Below are 15,606 nucleotides of genomic sequence, written 5' to 3'. Positions count from 1 at the left end.
AGAAGCACAGCCGCACAACCTGGTGTACTGGGCTGATACGATGAAGACCTGCTTGCCCTGTGTGTGTGTGTGTGTGGGCTTGACTTGACAGTGAAGGTAATCACACATACAGAAAGTACTCCTGCTTAATGGTTGGAGCAGGCGAGGTTGCGTATCGCATATTTCAGTCACATTTGACACGCATCATCATTTAAAGTGCCCACTACAACAGTTGATGTAATGGAGATGCATTCAGACTGTTGCTCTTAACAGTCACATACAGCCAATAAAAAGGAAGTGGAAATATCATCACTTTACTCAAAGACTACATATGTGGTAAATAAATATGTGGTCATTTTTTTTAGCAGCATCAAAGACTGGATACATTTTTTTCTGGTCTCAGTCTACAAGTCAGAGCAATCATTTTGCTCCCAGGCAAAGATGAACATGCACTCGCCGTATATTCTGCATATCAAATAAAATTAAATTGTGTACAGTACAGTAGGTACAGTAGCGGAAATAGTGCTGATGGTGCTGGATTTACGCATCGATGCACAATACGCTGGTACCAGTTATCACTCAAGATACACCAAAAGAGCAGGCTTAACCCCCCCCCCCCCAGAAGATTAGCCAATTAACATATGAATCTGGAATGACTGACAGTTGAGTAGGTGGTTTGAATTCTCCAGTACTGAAAGCCCCGCCCACCTTCCCTCAACTCATTAGTAATCTTTCAGCCAGCGCTCTCATCTTGCCATGATTTTCCCACTTGAAAGATGTTCTGACTAGACGCCCTTGCATTCTGTCAAATTAAACAGAGTTCATTAATGTGAAATAAAAATGATCATTGTATCTTCAGCTTAGCGAACATCAGACAAGTACATATACAAGTACAACTGAAAGCACTTTCACTTTTCAGTTTTTAAAGAGGAAAAAAAGTTTAAAACAGGCCTATACAGCAAAATGTTCAATCCGACACTATTGCTAATTAGACAGTGGTTTAACAGTTTATTTGTTTGAACAGCCAGTGCAAAAACGCATTCAAACTGTCTCAGCAGCAGATCAACAATGACCATTTCAGCCATGTGGAAACATTTCATTATTTCCATGAGGGACATTATACAAGCAATTTGTAATTGAAAATGTGCTGTGTGAGGATTTTTACTGTTTACTGCCTTATTACGTTCCCACATTCCCCAGCCACTTTGGCAGGACTACACATTATACCTCTTTGGGGTTTGCAGGTGTGCATTTTTGACTGAACAGAATTTAAATATACCCAGATTCTTCAAACTGTCTTGTTCTCCCAAGGTCACACTCTAATGAGGTGACACACTAAGCCTTCTGTGTGACGGCTGCAGAAGCTTTAGCACAGCATTTGATGGACATATAAGTTATTCTTCCTTCCTTTCCAGATACCAAGGTGTTGAGCCTGACACTGATCTGTCACCAAATGCATCAAGAGGGGGTTGGGTGGGTAGGGGGGTCAGACAGAGTCAGCTACTTTTGGTATATGTCAGAAATGTGGCGTTCTATCATAATGTGCTGGAAGTCGTGCCATTTAATTACCTGTTCGCAGCACACAGGGAAAGGAGATGGAGAAAAATTAATGGTGGGAGGCTTTTAAATGTTGACAGTTGACAACTGATCGTAGCATTTTCTGGCAAGCCCACCTAATCATCACACTTCAGCCAGCACCATTTCTCTTTAACCCGGACAGCTCAAACCCTCCACCAACACACAACTCTATCATATGGCTCATGTACCCACAGGATCCCTGACATTTGCCTCTGCCTTCAAACACCTCCTGGAACTATCACTCAGAATCTTTCTTCCAGTCTTCAGTATGGAAAAAAGATTCTACGGATTATAAGCAGCTGTATTATACTTTGCCGCCTGTTCTTACTTTATCCACTCTAATCTCACCAATCTTCTCCTCCCTTCCTTCTATCAGACTCACCAGCTTTTCAAACGCTGACTTCCAACATCCCAAGTCTTTATCTGCATTCTTACTTTAACTTTCTACTTTTCCAACAGGACACACTTTATAAATCCAAGCTTATTCGTCACCAGTGCCTTTTTTCATTTCTTTATCTTGACCACCATATCAACTTCAGTTATTCTCCTCCTCAGTTATTCTCTCAGCATCTATCAGGATGGAGCCTGGTATTAACATATTCATCATTTAATTGATTCTGAACAACACTTTTATTTTGCTATCATCAAAAAAACAAGTGACTCCCTTTCTTTTTTGCATAAGTAACAACAAATCGCTTTTGGTGTGCATCTTTTTTTATGTTCTTAATCTGTCCATGGAGACATGGCAGAAATTAATTATTCCCTTACAGATGCTTTCAATGAGGAATCACTGAATGTAAAAAAAAAAAAAAAGAAAAAAAGAAAAGAAAATTATTGTTGACGTTTTACACAGCAAATAAATTTTGAATTAAAAACATCTGGAAATAGACCTCAATGCTATGAAAGACAGATTAAATTGTTGTTTTTTTCCCCTCAGTAACTGAGAAAGCAAAGCACACAAGTTTTTGAAGCCAGTGTAAATCATGGCTGGTTGTAACTGGTGAGGATAAACAGTTAATTTACAGCTTGTGTTTTTATTTCCTTCCTCTGTGTGTGGTTTAAGAATAATGAGCTGTGCAAAAGAGTGATGGGGAAAGTTTGGCTTTAAAGAAGAAAGACTGGAAAAACACTGTGGTTTTGCCTTGGTTTTGAGGTCATTTTTTTCCCCTTGTGCAAACTTTATCAGACCATAGTTGCTTTTAATGTGTTCTTCCTTTCATCTGTATGCAAATGACGAGAATCATCATGCTTCATGATTGTCCTCATACAAAACCAGATCTCATAGTTCCACTGGAAATGATCCTTTCATTCTTATATAGAAACATATCTGCTGGATCACTCATTTGCAAATACTCTTTCATCATATTGTTGTGTCGCCATGCAGTCTGCCTTCATTTAAGGTCATTTGCATTGATTCTGATGGTTCTGTCTAAACTAAATAGGGGGAAAAAATGCAGCAGAAAGCCAACAATAGGCCCATTTCCCCGCAGGCTAAATGGAGAATCAATTTATTAATCGAATAGAAGAATATAAACTTTAAGCTATTTCTGAAGATAGGTCATAACAGTTTGATGAGCTATGATGGTATACTGGAAAGGAATAAAAAGCTAAATGCACCATCCAAATGAAAATTTACCAATATGGTGAACCATTAGACCACATTTATTGGCTTAATGCATGTCCTGCTGTATACAGTGTTTGTAGCATACATTATCTGTTTATCAACCCAGTAACCATTAAATTTATTATGTACTATGTACTAAAAGTATGAACTCTTTTTGTGAGTAGAAAGGAGAACACCGTCACCGTAAACAAACTCCGTGCTGCATTTCAGCTTTTCTTCATTCATTATTCCTTATATAATTGATACTATATACTTTAATTTATCATTCCTTTGATTTCTTTTTCCCCATTTCATTTACAACTCTCTAAAAGGCATCCTTGAATTTGGCCAACATTCACAAAACTCCTCCTCCATAATGCAAGGAATTGTTGGCAATATTAACTGAAAAAGTGTCCACAGATACACAAATCAAAAATTTACCTGACATTGTAGACCATCCGGGTACCTTTTGGGATACTCGTTTTAACATACTACATTTTCGGACACACTAATTCTAATCTTGGATGCTGTTTAGTATGGTTGTATGCCAATAAGAATGCAGGGATTCTCTCGAAGGGTAACTTGATAAATCATTTGTAGAAATGTGTAGAAAGGTGCCTTTGAGTGGTTTATGCACACACACACACACACACACACACACACACACACACACACACACACACCCCTCCGATTTCTATAAGAGTGTAACCCCAGAAGCTTCAATCAAAAGTGGCTGAAAAGTTGCAAGTCATTTAGATACGTATATTGACCCTGCTAATGTTAAAGCTCAGAAATTTTATTCCAACATCATGCACGAGATATAAATTAATAAATTAATTAACAATTAATACATTTGTAATGCCAATATTTTGGCTAGTGAAATTACTTACTAGCTAATAAACTGGCAAAAATACAAGCCATGCTGATTTAATAAGTAAAAATACATAATTTATTTTTATTTATTCAAAAATGAAATAATTTTAACTGTCTCATTACGGCGAAATTTATGCAATTTGCAATAAGTTTAAAGCACAAGAATAACAATTCTTCCTCTTGTTCTACTTCTTTCCCCAAACACACGACAAGTAGATAAACTGCAAAGAAAAGTACATCTTTCATCTGACATTTGCTTCAAAAATATAACAAACAAGCCATAGGAATATTCTATTTCTCAGTATGACACTTAACTGAAACCTAAGCTTTAGCTGATCATGAGTAAGACAGTGAAGATCTGTGGATTCTGTGAACTCTGACAGATGCAGTAAATGTCGCACAGTGATCCCCTGTAGAGATCCTATTCCAAAAAATATTACCATCTGTTATAAATCATAAATCAGAAAAGCAAGTCACACTCACCTGTAAATGAGGATCTCGTCCGTGGAGCTGTTGTATTGGATCTGGTACATGCGAACCCCAGGGATATGGCTTTGTGAAGGCCAGCGGATGGTTACTGATGTGGCTGTTATCTCGGTCACACTAACCCGTTGTTCCACTCGTGTCTGCCCCCCACTGCTGTTTGACTTGATGGAGGTGGGCATATCTGAGGGTCCTGGTTCTGGTTCGAGTTTAGGGTCGTAATGTGGTGAGGGGTTCACCACAAGTTCTACAGGGGCCGTGGCCTCTCCAGCCGCATTGGACGCTATACAGGTAAACACACCCGAATCTTTCACAGTGGCTGTAAGGATGTCCAGAGAGCCGTTCTCATAGGCAGTTGTTCTAGAGGTGTTTGCAATCAGCTTGCCATCTGGACTCACCCAGTGTGTTGTAGGTTCAGGATCTCCCACAGACCTGCACCTCAAGCTTACCTCTTGACCCTCCATTACAAACATCTTAGAAGTGTGGCGTGTGATCATGGGTGGCTCGCACACAAACTCCTCCTCACGGATGGTCCAAAAGTACTTCCCAGCTAGTTCTTTGGGAGAGGCGCATGTCTCAAGGTCGTCCTCCCGTGTCAGTCGCCTCAGCCACACCAACTCACAGTTGCAGTGCAGTGGGTTTCCACCAAAGCTTAGCACCAGTGCAGTTAGTGGTGAGCCCTTTGTTTTTGCATAAACTGGTATGCGCAGAAACAGCGGGTCCGGGGGAATCTTCTTCAGCTTGTTGGAGGTCATATCCAGCCTTGCTAGCTTGTGCAGGTTGGAAAAAATGCCCTCAGGCACAAACTCGATGAGGTTGTGATCCAAGCTAAGTGTATTGACGCTCACAAGGAGAGCTATGGTGTCCCATGGGACGTTTATCAGGTTGTTATAGGACAGATCCAGATCCTCGAGAGTCTCTAGGAAGTCTTGGAAGGCTCCATGGGAAATATGTTGCAGCTGGTTATTGGCAAGGATTAGGTGGCGCAGGTTGACCAGACCTTGCAGATGTGTGTCGTCCAGCGTGGTGAGCCGGTTGGCATCAAGGTGCAGCGCATGGAGCTCCTGCAGGTCGGCAAAGGCATAGGGCAGGATGAGGCTGATGGTGTTGCGAGACAGAGTCAGATGGATGAGGCTACTCATATTGGCGAAGTCGCGGTGCCGGAGTGTGGTGATGAAGTTGTCCATGAGCCGAAGCTCGGCTGTCTGTCGGTCGATGTTGGGTGGCACAAAGAGCAGGCCAGTCTTCGCACACAGGACCGTGTAGGAAGGTAGGAGATTCTGACAGGTGCAACGCTTTGGGCACAGCATAGTTGCAATGGGCAGCACCAACAGAGACAGGCACAAGAGCACTCGCTCCATGGCTGCACTCCTGCAAAATCAGAAGAGGTCCAACACAGAGAAAGAGGTTTTAGCATGCATGTGGTGTACACACTCTAGATTTCTCTTGTTGCTTCTCTCACACACATACATACACCCGAGGGAAGAGTAGACCCAAATTCTGAGCCAAAACACTATTTTATTTGGATAGTACAATGTAGACACACAACAGACGGTCAAAAATACATCTACCGACTGCCAACAACATATGAAATGATCGTCAACCAGTGTATTAACTAATTCGAAGCAATTTGTCAATGGTTTATGGTTGTTGATGCTCAGTAGATCATCTATAGAATCAAAGCCTATCACAATATCAAAATCAACTTAACTTTGTGCTCTTCCCTCTCTCTCTCGCGCGCACACACACACACACACACACACACACACACACACACACACACACACACACAATTAAAGAATGACACAATGACATTTGCATATGGGATGCTCCATTTAAAATGCTAAATATAATTAAATTTGTGATCACAATGCATTCATTTAAATGTTTTTTTTTGCCATATAAAACTGCTAAAATGTCTTTTTTAATTACTTTCTAATTTGCAGCTATTATAAAGCATACATAAGCAATCTAATTATTCAATCTCACAGATACTTGGACCATTGGATTACACAATTACAAACTACCACGAGCAAAATCAGATGAGTGCGGGATTTAAAGATAATGCATTCACTCCCCAGTGTTGATACACAGGATAAGAATAAGTAATGTGTGTCATGCTTGGAATCACTTAATGCATTCTAGTGTTACAAAAAACACACTGCCACTCCCTACTGTAATTTATGCATGCAGGAACTGCAGAGCAGAGAGAGTAAAAGAGAGGAGTGTGTTTGTGTGTTATAGGGAGATTGATCCAGAGCTGCCAGCATGCTAAACTTAATTGCCCTCCACCACGTCATAGTCAGAATATATGACACCCACTCCTGTTTCCCTCAAATGTATGTATGATACAGTGAGACCGTTGCACCAGCTGTGTGAATACGAGTAATTATTTTGCGCTAACACTCGCCGCCAATGCTAATGAATATCTGATTTGTGGCCCTTTATTGTTTGTGGATATACTTCTACATTAATAACTTTTGCATAAAAGCACATAAATGTAATTATTTTCACCGCCAATACACGGCTTGAACCAATATCAGGAAGCCATGCATGGAGAGATGAAAGAGACATGCCATCTGCAGAGGAGGAGGAAACGAGTGAGCTATTTTACACATCTCAGTCAGCAGGGGGAAACGTCGAGCTTTGGGCTTTGTGTGTAGAAATGTTGAAATGGCAGGGAAAGGAATAGGAGTTGGAACGTGAGTGTTGGAGTGAAAGGAGATGGTGGTGCATCCAGGCGAGCTTAAGCCCCCACTCTCCATTACGCACAAAGTCATGGCCACCTCTGAGAAACAGCCATTATCCACAAAACTAACTAAGGAAAGGTCTGTCTTTATAGCGTTCTCTTTTCCCTCTCTTTCTACTCCGAAGAGCATTGCATCAGCCTTATATAAGCACATATTTGTTGAACGTTGTCTGGAATGTGATGGAGCAAAAGGATGTGCCTTACATATCAATACACAAGAGGAATTCAGTGCTCCTCCTCTTCCAGCAAGAGTGGCATAACACTTCTCCATTTCCTCTGCCAGGTTTCCGCACCTGCCATCTTCCATCCCAGTGTGCGTTGGTGACTCAAACACAGTATGTCCGGATAAGATACTAAACTAAACTATGCATCATGTGTACTCACCTGCTATGTTCATTTTTAGTACAAAGGATTGTTTTGTCGTAAAACTGATTATACCACAATGCTGTTGAATTCTCAAGTCTGATTAATAGAAGCTCTGACAGCTGTACGGATTGTAATTCAAATTACAGGATTATATTAATGTTATCGTTTCTATAGTGACAACTCATTCCCAGGGACTAGCATGGTGGACACAATACATAAACTAAAGCTAATAATAAATAGATTAAGAATATGTTGTCATTTAACAAGCAAAAATGTTCAATCATGGATATGTTAAAGCTGTAAGTGTAAATCGTTAAAAGCATGAAGAGTTATTTATTAATGAATTTATTTAAAATGATTTATTTTAAGTGTAATAGTTGGCTCACAGCAAAAAATGACAACTTATCAGGTAAATTTATCGTGAATATAGTCACATTTATCTATTATTTCCTAGTACAAGATTTCCATAAGCCAAAGATAAGACCCTTTTCTAGACAATAAAACTATTTCAAATTTGTAAATGTCTAGAAATAGGTTTAAATACTTTATAATTGGTTTATTGTAATCTTATAATAGGAAATACTAGATCAATTTGATTGTATTCAAGATATTTACACTTGCTTGTGTGATTCCTTACATCCATCCATCCATATATCCATTTTCCATACCGCTTATCCTATACAGGGTCGTTGGGGGGCCTGGAGCCTATCCCAGGGAACTCGTGGCACAAGACGAGGGACACCCTGGATGGGGTGCCAACCCATTGCAAGGCACAATCACACGCAATTTTGAAATGTCCATTTGGAAGCAAGTTAGAAATGCCAATCAAACTACAATGCATGTCTTTGGACTGGGGGAAGAAACCGGAGTACCCTGAGGAAACCGCCGAAGCACGGGAACAACATGCAAACTCTACACACACAGGGTGGAGCCAGGATTTGAAACCCTACCCCTGGAGGTGCGAAGGCAAATGTACTAACCCCCACTGATTCCTTACATATAAGAAACTAAACATAAAGTGATGTATCTGAGCTGGAGAGAAGGACATAATTGAATTATGACATGTAACAGAAAAGCAAAGGGTCACTTTTAGTACATTTACCTCTGTACTCTTTCACTATAGAAGCAATTACTGCCATCTATAATGGCTGCATACATTAATGTTTCAAAGATGTGCAGGTACAGGTGATTCTGAGGATGTTTGAAACCAAAAAGCCTTAGCGTGTACAAAGCATCACCAGCTAAATAAATACTTAATATAGCCATATACATAAACATCAACCACATCCAGGCTGTATTGTAGATATGGGCTCTTGAGGATGGACTATAGAATGGAAGATATGCACATGTGAAACTAGGGCGTTGTACGCTTTTCCACATGAAATGTTAATGGAGTGGCATCATGGCTATGTTTTGATGTTCTGACTTCCAGGCAGAAGATCCAAAGGGACATAAACTAGAATAACAAGGTCTGCTTATGGATACTTGTGGATATTCTGGATCAGATAATTCAGTTTATTTTTTTTAAGAAACCAGTATATTATATTTATTTAACCTGACACATTAAGCCATGAATTCTTTAAAATCCTTTGGAACCAAGCTTATTATTCAGATATTCATTTGAATGCATATTATGCAGTGACTGTTATGAATTATTCAGAAACTACAGTGAAAATAATAGGAAAGGTGTGTAGTTATGAGAATGAGGACCATCACTTGGGAGTTTAAGAGGTTAAAAGCAAGTTGTAATTCGGACAAAACTACATATGTCCTATTTTTAACGAACTAGAAAGTAGTTTCAGACACCACATCTATGCTGAATGGTTTTAGCTCAGCTAGGGGTTTAAGAAAGGTTGTTTTTTTTTAAGTAATGTAAGACACCTCAGAGAAATACTGTTACATTGGGCCATTGGAGAAATGTGATAGAATCAGTTCCTTCAATCACTGCAAGTGAATTAACAGACATTGATAATATATTCACAGCTTTTCAGAGTTATGGAAATTACTGGGTTTTGACTTGAGAGTTGGATTGCCACCTTTTAAACAAGTGTGGTTAATAAAATGGCAGGCTTCTTCCAAAGTTAAATGTAGTTACTGCAGGAGTATAAGACAGCAAGCTTAGTAAGGGAAAAAGACACAATAGAGTGTGCTGTTAAAGGAAAATAATCAGTAATGTGTGATGTGATCAAAAAGGGCCATTCCATCCTGAAGGTGATTCTTTTCCTGTAACAACATGTCATGAAATGTTTTATTTCTCCTACACTACAGGAATTTACCAATGTTAGCATTTAAATAAATAAATAAATACATAAATAATAACACATCATACTTTTTATCCACTTATAGTTATGGCACTTAACTGTTAAAAAATGTTGACACTGGAGGCCAAAATTAAATATCTCCCCGTAGAAACTTTCAACAATTAAGATTGCTTAACTTTCTAAATGTGCTCTACTTCAAACTCTGACAAGGAAACAACCTATTTTAGGGTTGTACATTGAATCTAGGGTTTCACCAGAGGGACAAACCGAAGAAGCCTATATTAAGGGTTATAGATTTATAGCATATTGGCCAAAAGGCCAAAATCTATAACCCTTAATATAGGCTTCTTCGGTCACCTCACCATCACACCCATATGTGGTTCTTCCCCAAACTTTTGGAAGCACACAATTGTCTACAATGTCTTTGTATACTGTAGCATAAGATTTCCCTTCACTGGAACTTAGGGGCCCAAACATGTTCCAGCATGACAATGCCCCTGTGCACAAAGTGAGGTCCACGAAGACAGGATTGTCGAGGTTGGTGTGGAAGAACTCGAGTGACCTGCACAGAGCCCTGACCTCATCCGCACTGAACACCTTTGGGATGAACTGAAATGCTGACTTCACCCATGCCATGTTCTAAAATCTATTGGAAAGCCTTCCCATATGGGTGTGATTGTTCAGGTGTCAACATACTTTTGGCTATGTAGTGTATATCCACTACGGCGACATGTACACTAGAAACGACTAATGTCAGAGTCTGAGGAGATCAACAGCTTCGCGTAGAATCTCAAAGCTGCCTTCATTTTATTACAGTGTTTCTGATAAAATGTTACCACATGCTAAGTTTCATTCCTTACGTTGTTTCCTAGTCATCGTCCATCTCTCGAAAATTCTGGATGATACTAGTCTACGTGTAATAATGAAATATATAAAAACCCCAGACAAAACGTGATTAGACCAAGACAAATGGAAAACCATATATGCTTCATAGTAGAGCTTCACTCATTGAGTGTTGCACTTTCACTTTTATGTACCTAGAATGTGATCCAGAGACTGTAAACTAATTCAGCACATACTCTACACTCTAAATAGCAACCTAAATAAGAGCTAGAATAGAATTTTGTCTTATTTTTATTATTCTGCCAGGCAGCTATAAGCCTGTTAACACCAGTGGAGTTCTGTCTGTTATGAAAAGCTATTTTAATCACCTCAGTAGTAAACATGGCCTAATTGCTCTTCTTGGAAACCTTTAAGATCAGGAAAGAATATTACTGCTTGTGTGTGTGCATGCATTTGTATTTGTACTACATTGTGTAGTACAGTAGGAAACATTTCCTTGAGCTGATTAGCTTGTAATCTCAATCTGAGCTCTAAAAACTGCTGTATTATGATATCTAGTTTGCCTATTTGCATTTCTGCATAGCCCTGATTGAGGCGGAATGAACAGAGGAAGCTGAGATGTGGTATTTGCACATGGCATGTTCTGCACTTCCTCTGCATAGCCAAGTACTAAATCGGAAGCCCCAAAGATTACACCCAGGCATAACGTGTGAGTTTCAGTCACTCCCTGTGCTAGCATGCTGAAGTCAAGCAAAAGTGTCCAAACAAAGCACAGAGAGCACTTCACCCATGACCCAAATATGGCATTTCAACCAGGATGGGTGCCAAAGTGGCACCATTTATACATCTACTTACTAATAAAAAAAAGCCACAACTCTCACAAGCTAACCAGAAACATGGCGCATATCGACATCTGATAAGTATCATTTAATGGCGGACAAGTGGAAGGGGGGCAGGGCAGAATATAGTTTTGACCGCTTGAGTGCTGCATAATTGCAGGTTGTTCAGGTTTTAATAGAAAGGACGGGTCGGATAGGTGCTTGTCTGGCAATTATTCTTTACTGTGCATTAGCCAGAGACAGGCAGCACCTGCATGCATTACCAGACTGATCAGAGGTGAGAGGAAGAGAGCCTGCATGGCACATTGCAGCTGGTTTACCATAGAGATCTGTTTATGCCAGTCAATAAGAGTGTCTTCTATCACCTGAACACAAGCCAGCATACTGGAAACAATCACTCAAAAAGCCACCTCGCTGTGACCACATGGATGTTATTAACACTTTTTAGAAAGGAAAAAATGTCCAGTCATTATTGTCCACTACGATTATGTGTTTTTTAACTAGTAATTAACTGGTATCCTTTAAAAAATGAAGCCGAATGCCCTTCCTACGTCTCTTAGTTGGTTACACATTGATTATACACTTTTGTACCGTAATTGCTCTGCCTACGAATATTATAATCCGGCTCAATTACCATAATAAAGCTAGTTTGTGGCACAGAGGGTGATTTGGGTGTACAGAGGGGCTGCATGTTTGTTATTTCTGGATGAGAATCTCTAAAATATATACAGTGCTCTGAAAAGTCTACTGCTCCTGCAGTTCACATTTGCATATTTACGCCTCTATGAATATTCACAGAGCACCTTCTGTGAATAACAATCATTTTATACCGGAATTTCTCAGCTCCCTTTCGCACACATCCACACCTACATCTAATTTTTGTCTTTCACACACACATCTAACACCCAAATAGTCTCTCTTTTTTGTTACATGGACCAAATTTGTTCACATTTGCATAAAAACCAGGAATTGCCAGATTGCATTTTTGTCCTAAAGCACTACTTCTCAATCATGCAAGCTCTCATTCCTCCTCATTTTAGGTAAAACAGGGCACAAGCAGAGTATGAGAGTGTGACAGGAGCATTGTGGTCCTCCTATGCACACTCTTTGCAGATGCACTTGACAGATCCATCAACACTCCACTTGCAGTCATAGCTACTATGGCTTCCAGGGGCTGTGCATCATCCCAATTATATTAAACAACCAAGCCTGCTCTATCTGGCCCTTTTCAGCTCACATTGAGCTCCCCAGTAGTGTGACTGTAAAGTGCATGAGATGACAGTAATGATGCTGAGGCATCAGAGCAGGCAACAACAGTAACGATAATCTGTCCAGTGCAGCAAAAGAGTAAATGGTGTTAGTGCTAGTAATTACGCCATGATCCTCCTTGCTGTCTTTAATAGAGCAGACCTTTGGCTGGGTAAGCTTCTGCAAGAGACATGCTTATGAACAACTCACATGCCTGTGCACAGACTGTTTCATTTATATGCACATTCAAAAGAAGTTGCAGAAATGATAATCAGTGATACATAGTACAGTAATTATACTGTATAGCGGTACACTGTATTGACGGATAAAAAAATAATGTATAAACAGTAAAAGGCCAAATGTGCCAAATTTGTGTTGAATTGTCAGTTCAAAAAAAAGAATCACCTTTATAGAGAATAGCTAATTGAAACTCTTCTTATTCGCCTAGAGACATTAATTCATGACTGCAAACTTAGTTTTATGAGCCAAAATCCAACTGTTAGGAATAGTAGAAGATGAATAGCTAAGGGGCAAGGAGTTCTAACTTTTCTAAGAATTTCATTTGTATATAATCCAACATAATCACTCTCGCGCTCATTCCAATGAATTTGATCAGGATGATCATATGAGTACTTAGTCTCGCAAGCCAGAGCTCTAACTTCTCTAGAAAGTCTGGTATATTTCCTCCATAAATATGGCCAAGACTTTCACAGAAAGTGGCCATTTGACTGAGTGCAAATGACCAACTGCAAACTTTTTTTTCCATAGCCTGTTGTTTAAGATTATCTTGTTTACTTATGACTAGCAACTTCAAACAAGAACCTTTAATAACCCATATAGATGGGATCCATCCATCCATCCATTTTCTGTACAGCGTATCTTACACAGGGTCGCGGGGAGCCTGGAGCCCATCCCACTGAACTTGTGAAACAAGGTGGGGACACCCTGGATGGGGTGCCAACCCATCGCAGGGCACAATCACACACACATTCATACACTACGGAGAATTTGGAAATGTCAATCAGCCAGAATGCATGTCTTTGTACTCTGGTTTCCTCACCCAGTCCATGGAGAAAATCCCTGAAGCAAGGGGAGAACTTTGTGCACACAGGGCGCAGGTGGGATTCGAACCCCCAACTCTGGAGGTGCAAGACAAATGTACTAAAATATAAGCCATCATGCCCTAGATGGGATCTATGGACCTTCTTATGAGTCCAATGATTACTTGCAGCTTATTGCTCTGGCCACATCTGCAGTCCTCATGCCTCCCTGCAGCAGGCCTATGGCATGTTCACGCAGGTGAGCAGGCACACTAAACATTTTTTTTTCTGGTGTTTTCAGAGTCAGTAGAAAGGTCTCTTTAGTGTCCTAAGTTATTGTAACTGTAACTTTAATTTCCTACTGCCTGTAAATTGTTAGTGTCTTAAGGACTGTTCCACAGGTGCATGTGCAATAATTGTTTGTGGTTCATTGAACAAGCATGAAAAGCATTGTTTAAACCCTTGTCAATAAAGATCTGTAAAGGTTATTTGGATTTTACTCAATTATCTTTAAAATAAGGGTGCACAGTGGCTTACTGGGTAGCACATTTGCCTCATACCTCCAGGGTTCGATTCTCACCATGGCCTTGTGTGTACTCCTGATCTGAGTACGCCGGTTTCCTCCCCCAGTCCAAAGACATGCATGCTAGGCTGACTGCTTTTTTATATATATATATATATATATATATATATATATATATATATATATATATATATATATATATATATATATATATATATATGTGTGTGTGTGTGTGTGTGTGTGTGTGTGTGTGTGTGTGTGTATATATATATGTAGATATAGATCATATGGATTAAACTGTATAGATAATTCAGGCTCCCAAGTGGTGCACCATTGCCAAATACATGGTAAAGGCTCTAAACCTTGACCTACTCTTTGTATAAGCAAGAATCATTTACACTGAACTCTGAAAAACAAGTCTATGGAATATGAGAACTACACAGCAAATTACCCCAATGTTGAATTAACACCATCAATGTTGACTTATTATTTACTTTGTTACTTCAACATCTACAGTGTTCATTTAGATCCTTCTATATAAACATTCTAATATTAATTTCACAAAATGTAATTTGCTGAAAATGGCAGAGTGAACTACAGGGATTGGTTGCAAATTTGTGAAGAAAACTAGTATACACATTGGTATGCACATTTGAGCTAATATGGAATATACTTGGAGAACACGAGGCGTCACAAATGACAGCTGGAGAAATCTTCCTATTAGAGGCATGCTGGAGTTTCATAGTGAGCCTGGGAAGACTCAAAGGAAACCGAAGAATGGTAAATTCATTTTTTTTTCCAGCCAGGAGATGAATATACACATTGAAGGAAGAAGTGAGGCCACCTTACCTAAAGTATATTTGATGTCCACCTCTTCTAAATGCTAAAGAGAAATCTCAACAAACTGAGGACACATCATAATGCAGAACTAAAAGACCAGGACATGAAAGTCAAGTCCAGCTTCCTGGATAAAGAAATGGGTAAGCACACAGACAAATCTCACCACTGAAAATAGTGAAAGTATCTGTCCTCTGAGGACAGCTCAACAGCTTCCAAATTTAAGGTGTGGAATGAAATATGAAATAAATATGCCATCTACAGTTGGTCTGAGGCAAGAACGGATATGTGATTGGAATTATCAGTCACAAGGAAATGGTTTTTGGAGGAGTTTGGTACATTCCTATATGTTTAATGACTGTATCCCAACCCTGTCCAGGGTGT

The 15,606-nt window shown here is 39.6% G+C and overlaps 1 protein-coding gene across 2 annotated transcripts in view; it reads right to left on the bottom strand.

The window, feature by feature from the left end:
* Nucleotides 1–15,606, bottom strand: part of si:cabz01090165.1 (LRR and FN3 domain-containing protein) — a 176,138-nt gene that overhangs the window by 8,885 nt on the left and 151,647 nt on the right. For both annotated transcript variants that reach the window (XR_006981510.2, XM_017465344.3), the window contains exon 3: nt 4,517–5,887. Coding sequence is in view for 1 of the 2 variants with exons in the window: in XM_017465344.3 (XP_017320833.1) it covers nt 4,517–5,877 (1,361 nt within the window). In the remaining variant the exon portion in view is untranslated. The remainder of the gene's footprint in view (nt 1–4,516; nt 5,888–15,606) is intronic.

Source organism: Ictalurus punctatus, chromosome 4 (assembly GCF_001660625.3).
Source record: "Ictalurus punctatus breed USDA103 chromosome 4, Coco_2.0, whole genome shotgun sequence".
Lineage (NCBI taxonomy): Eukaryota > Metazoa > Chordata > Actinopteri > Siluriformes > Ictaluridae > Ictalurus > Ictalurus punctatus.
The sequence above is the reverse complement of the archived record's forward strand: the minus strand, read 5'-3'. Positions and strand labels throughout refer to the sequence as shown.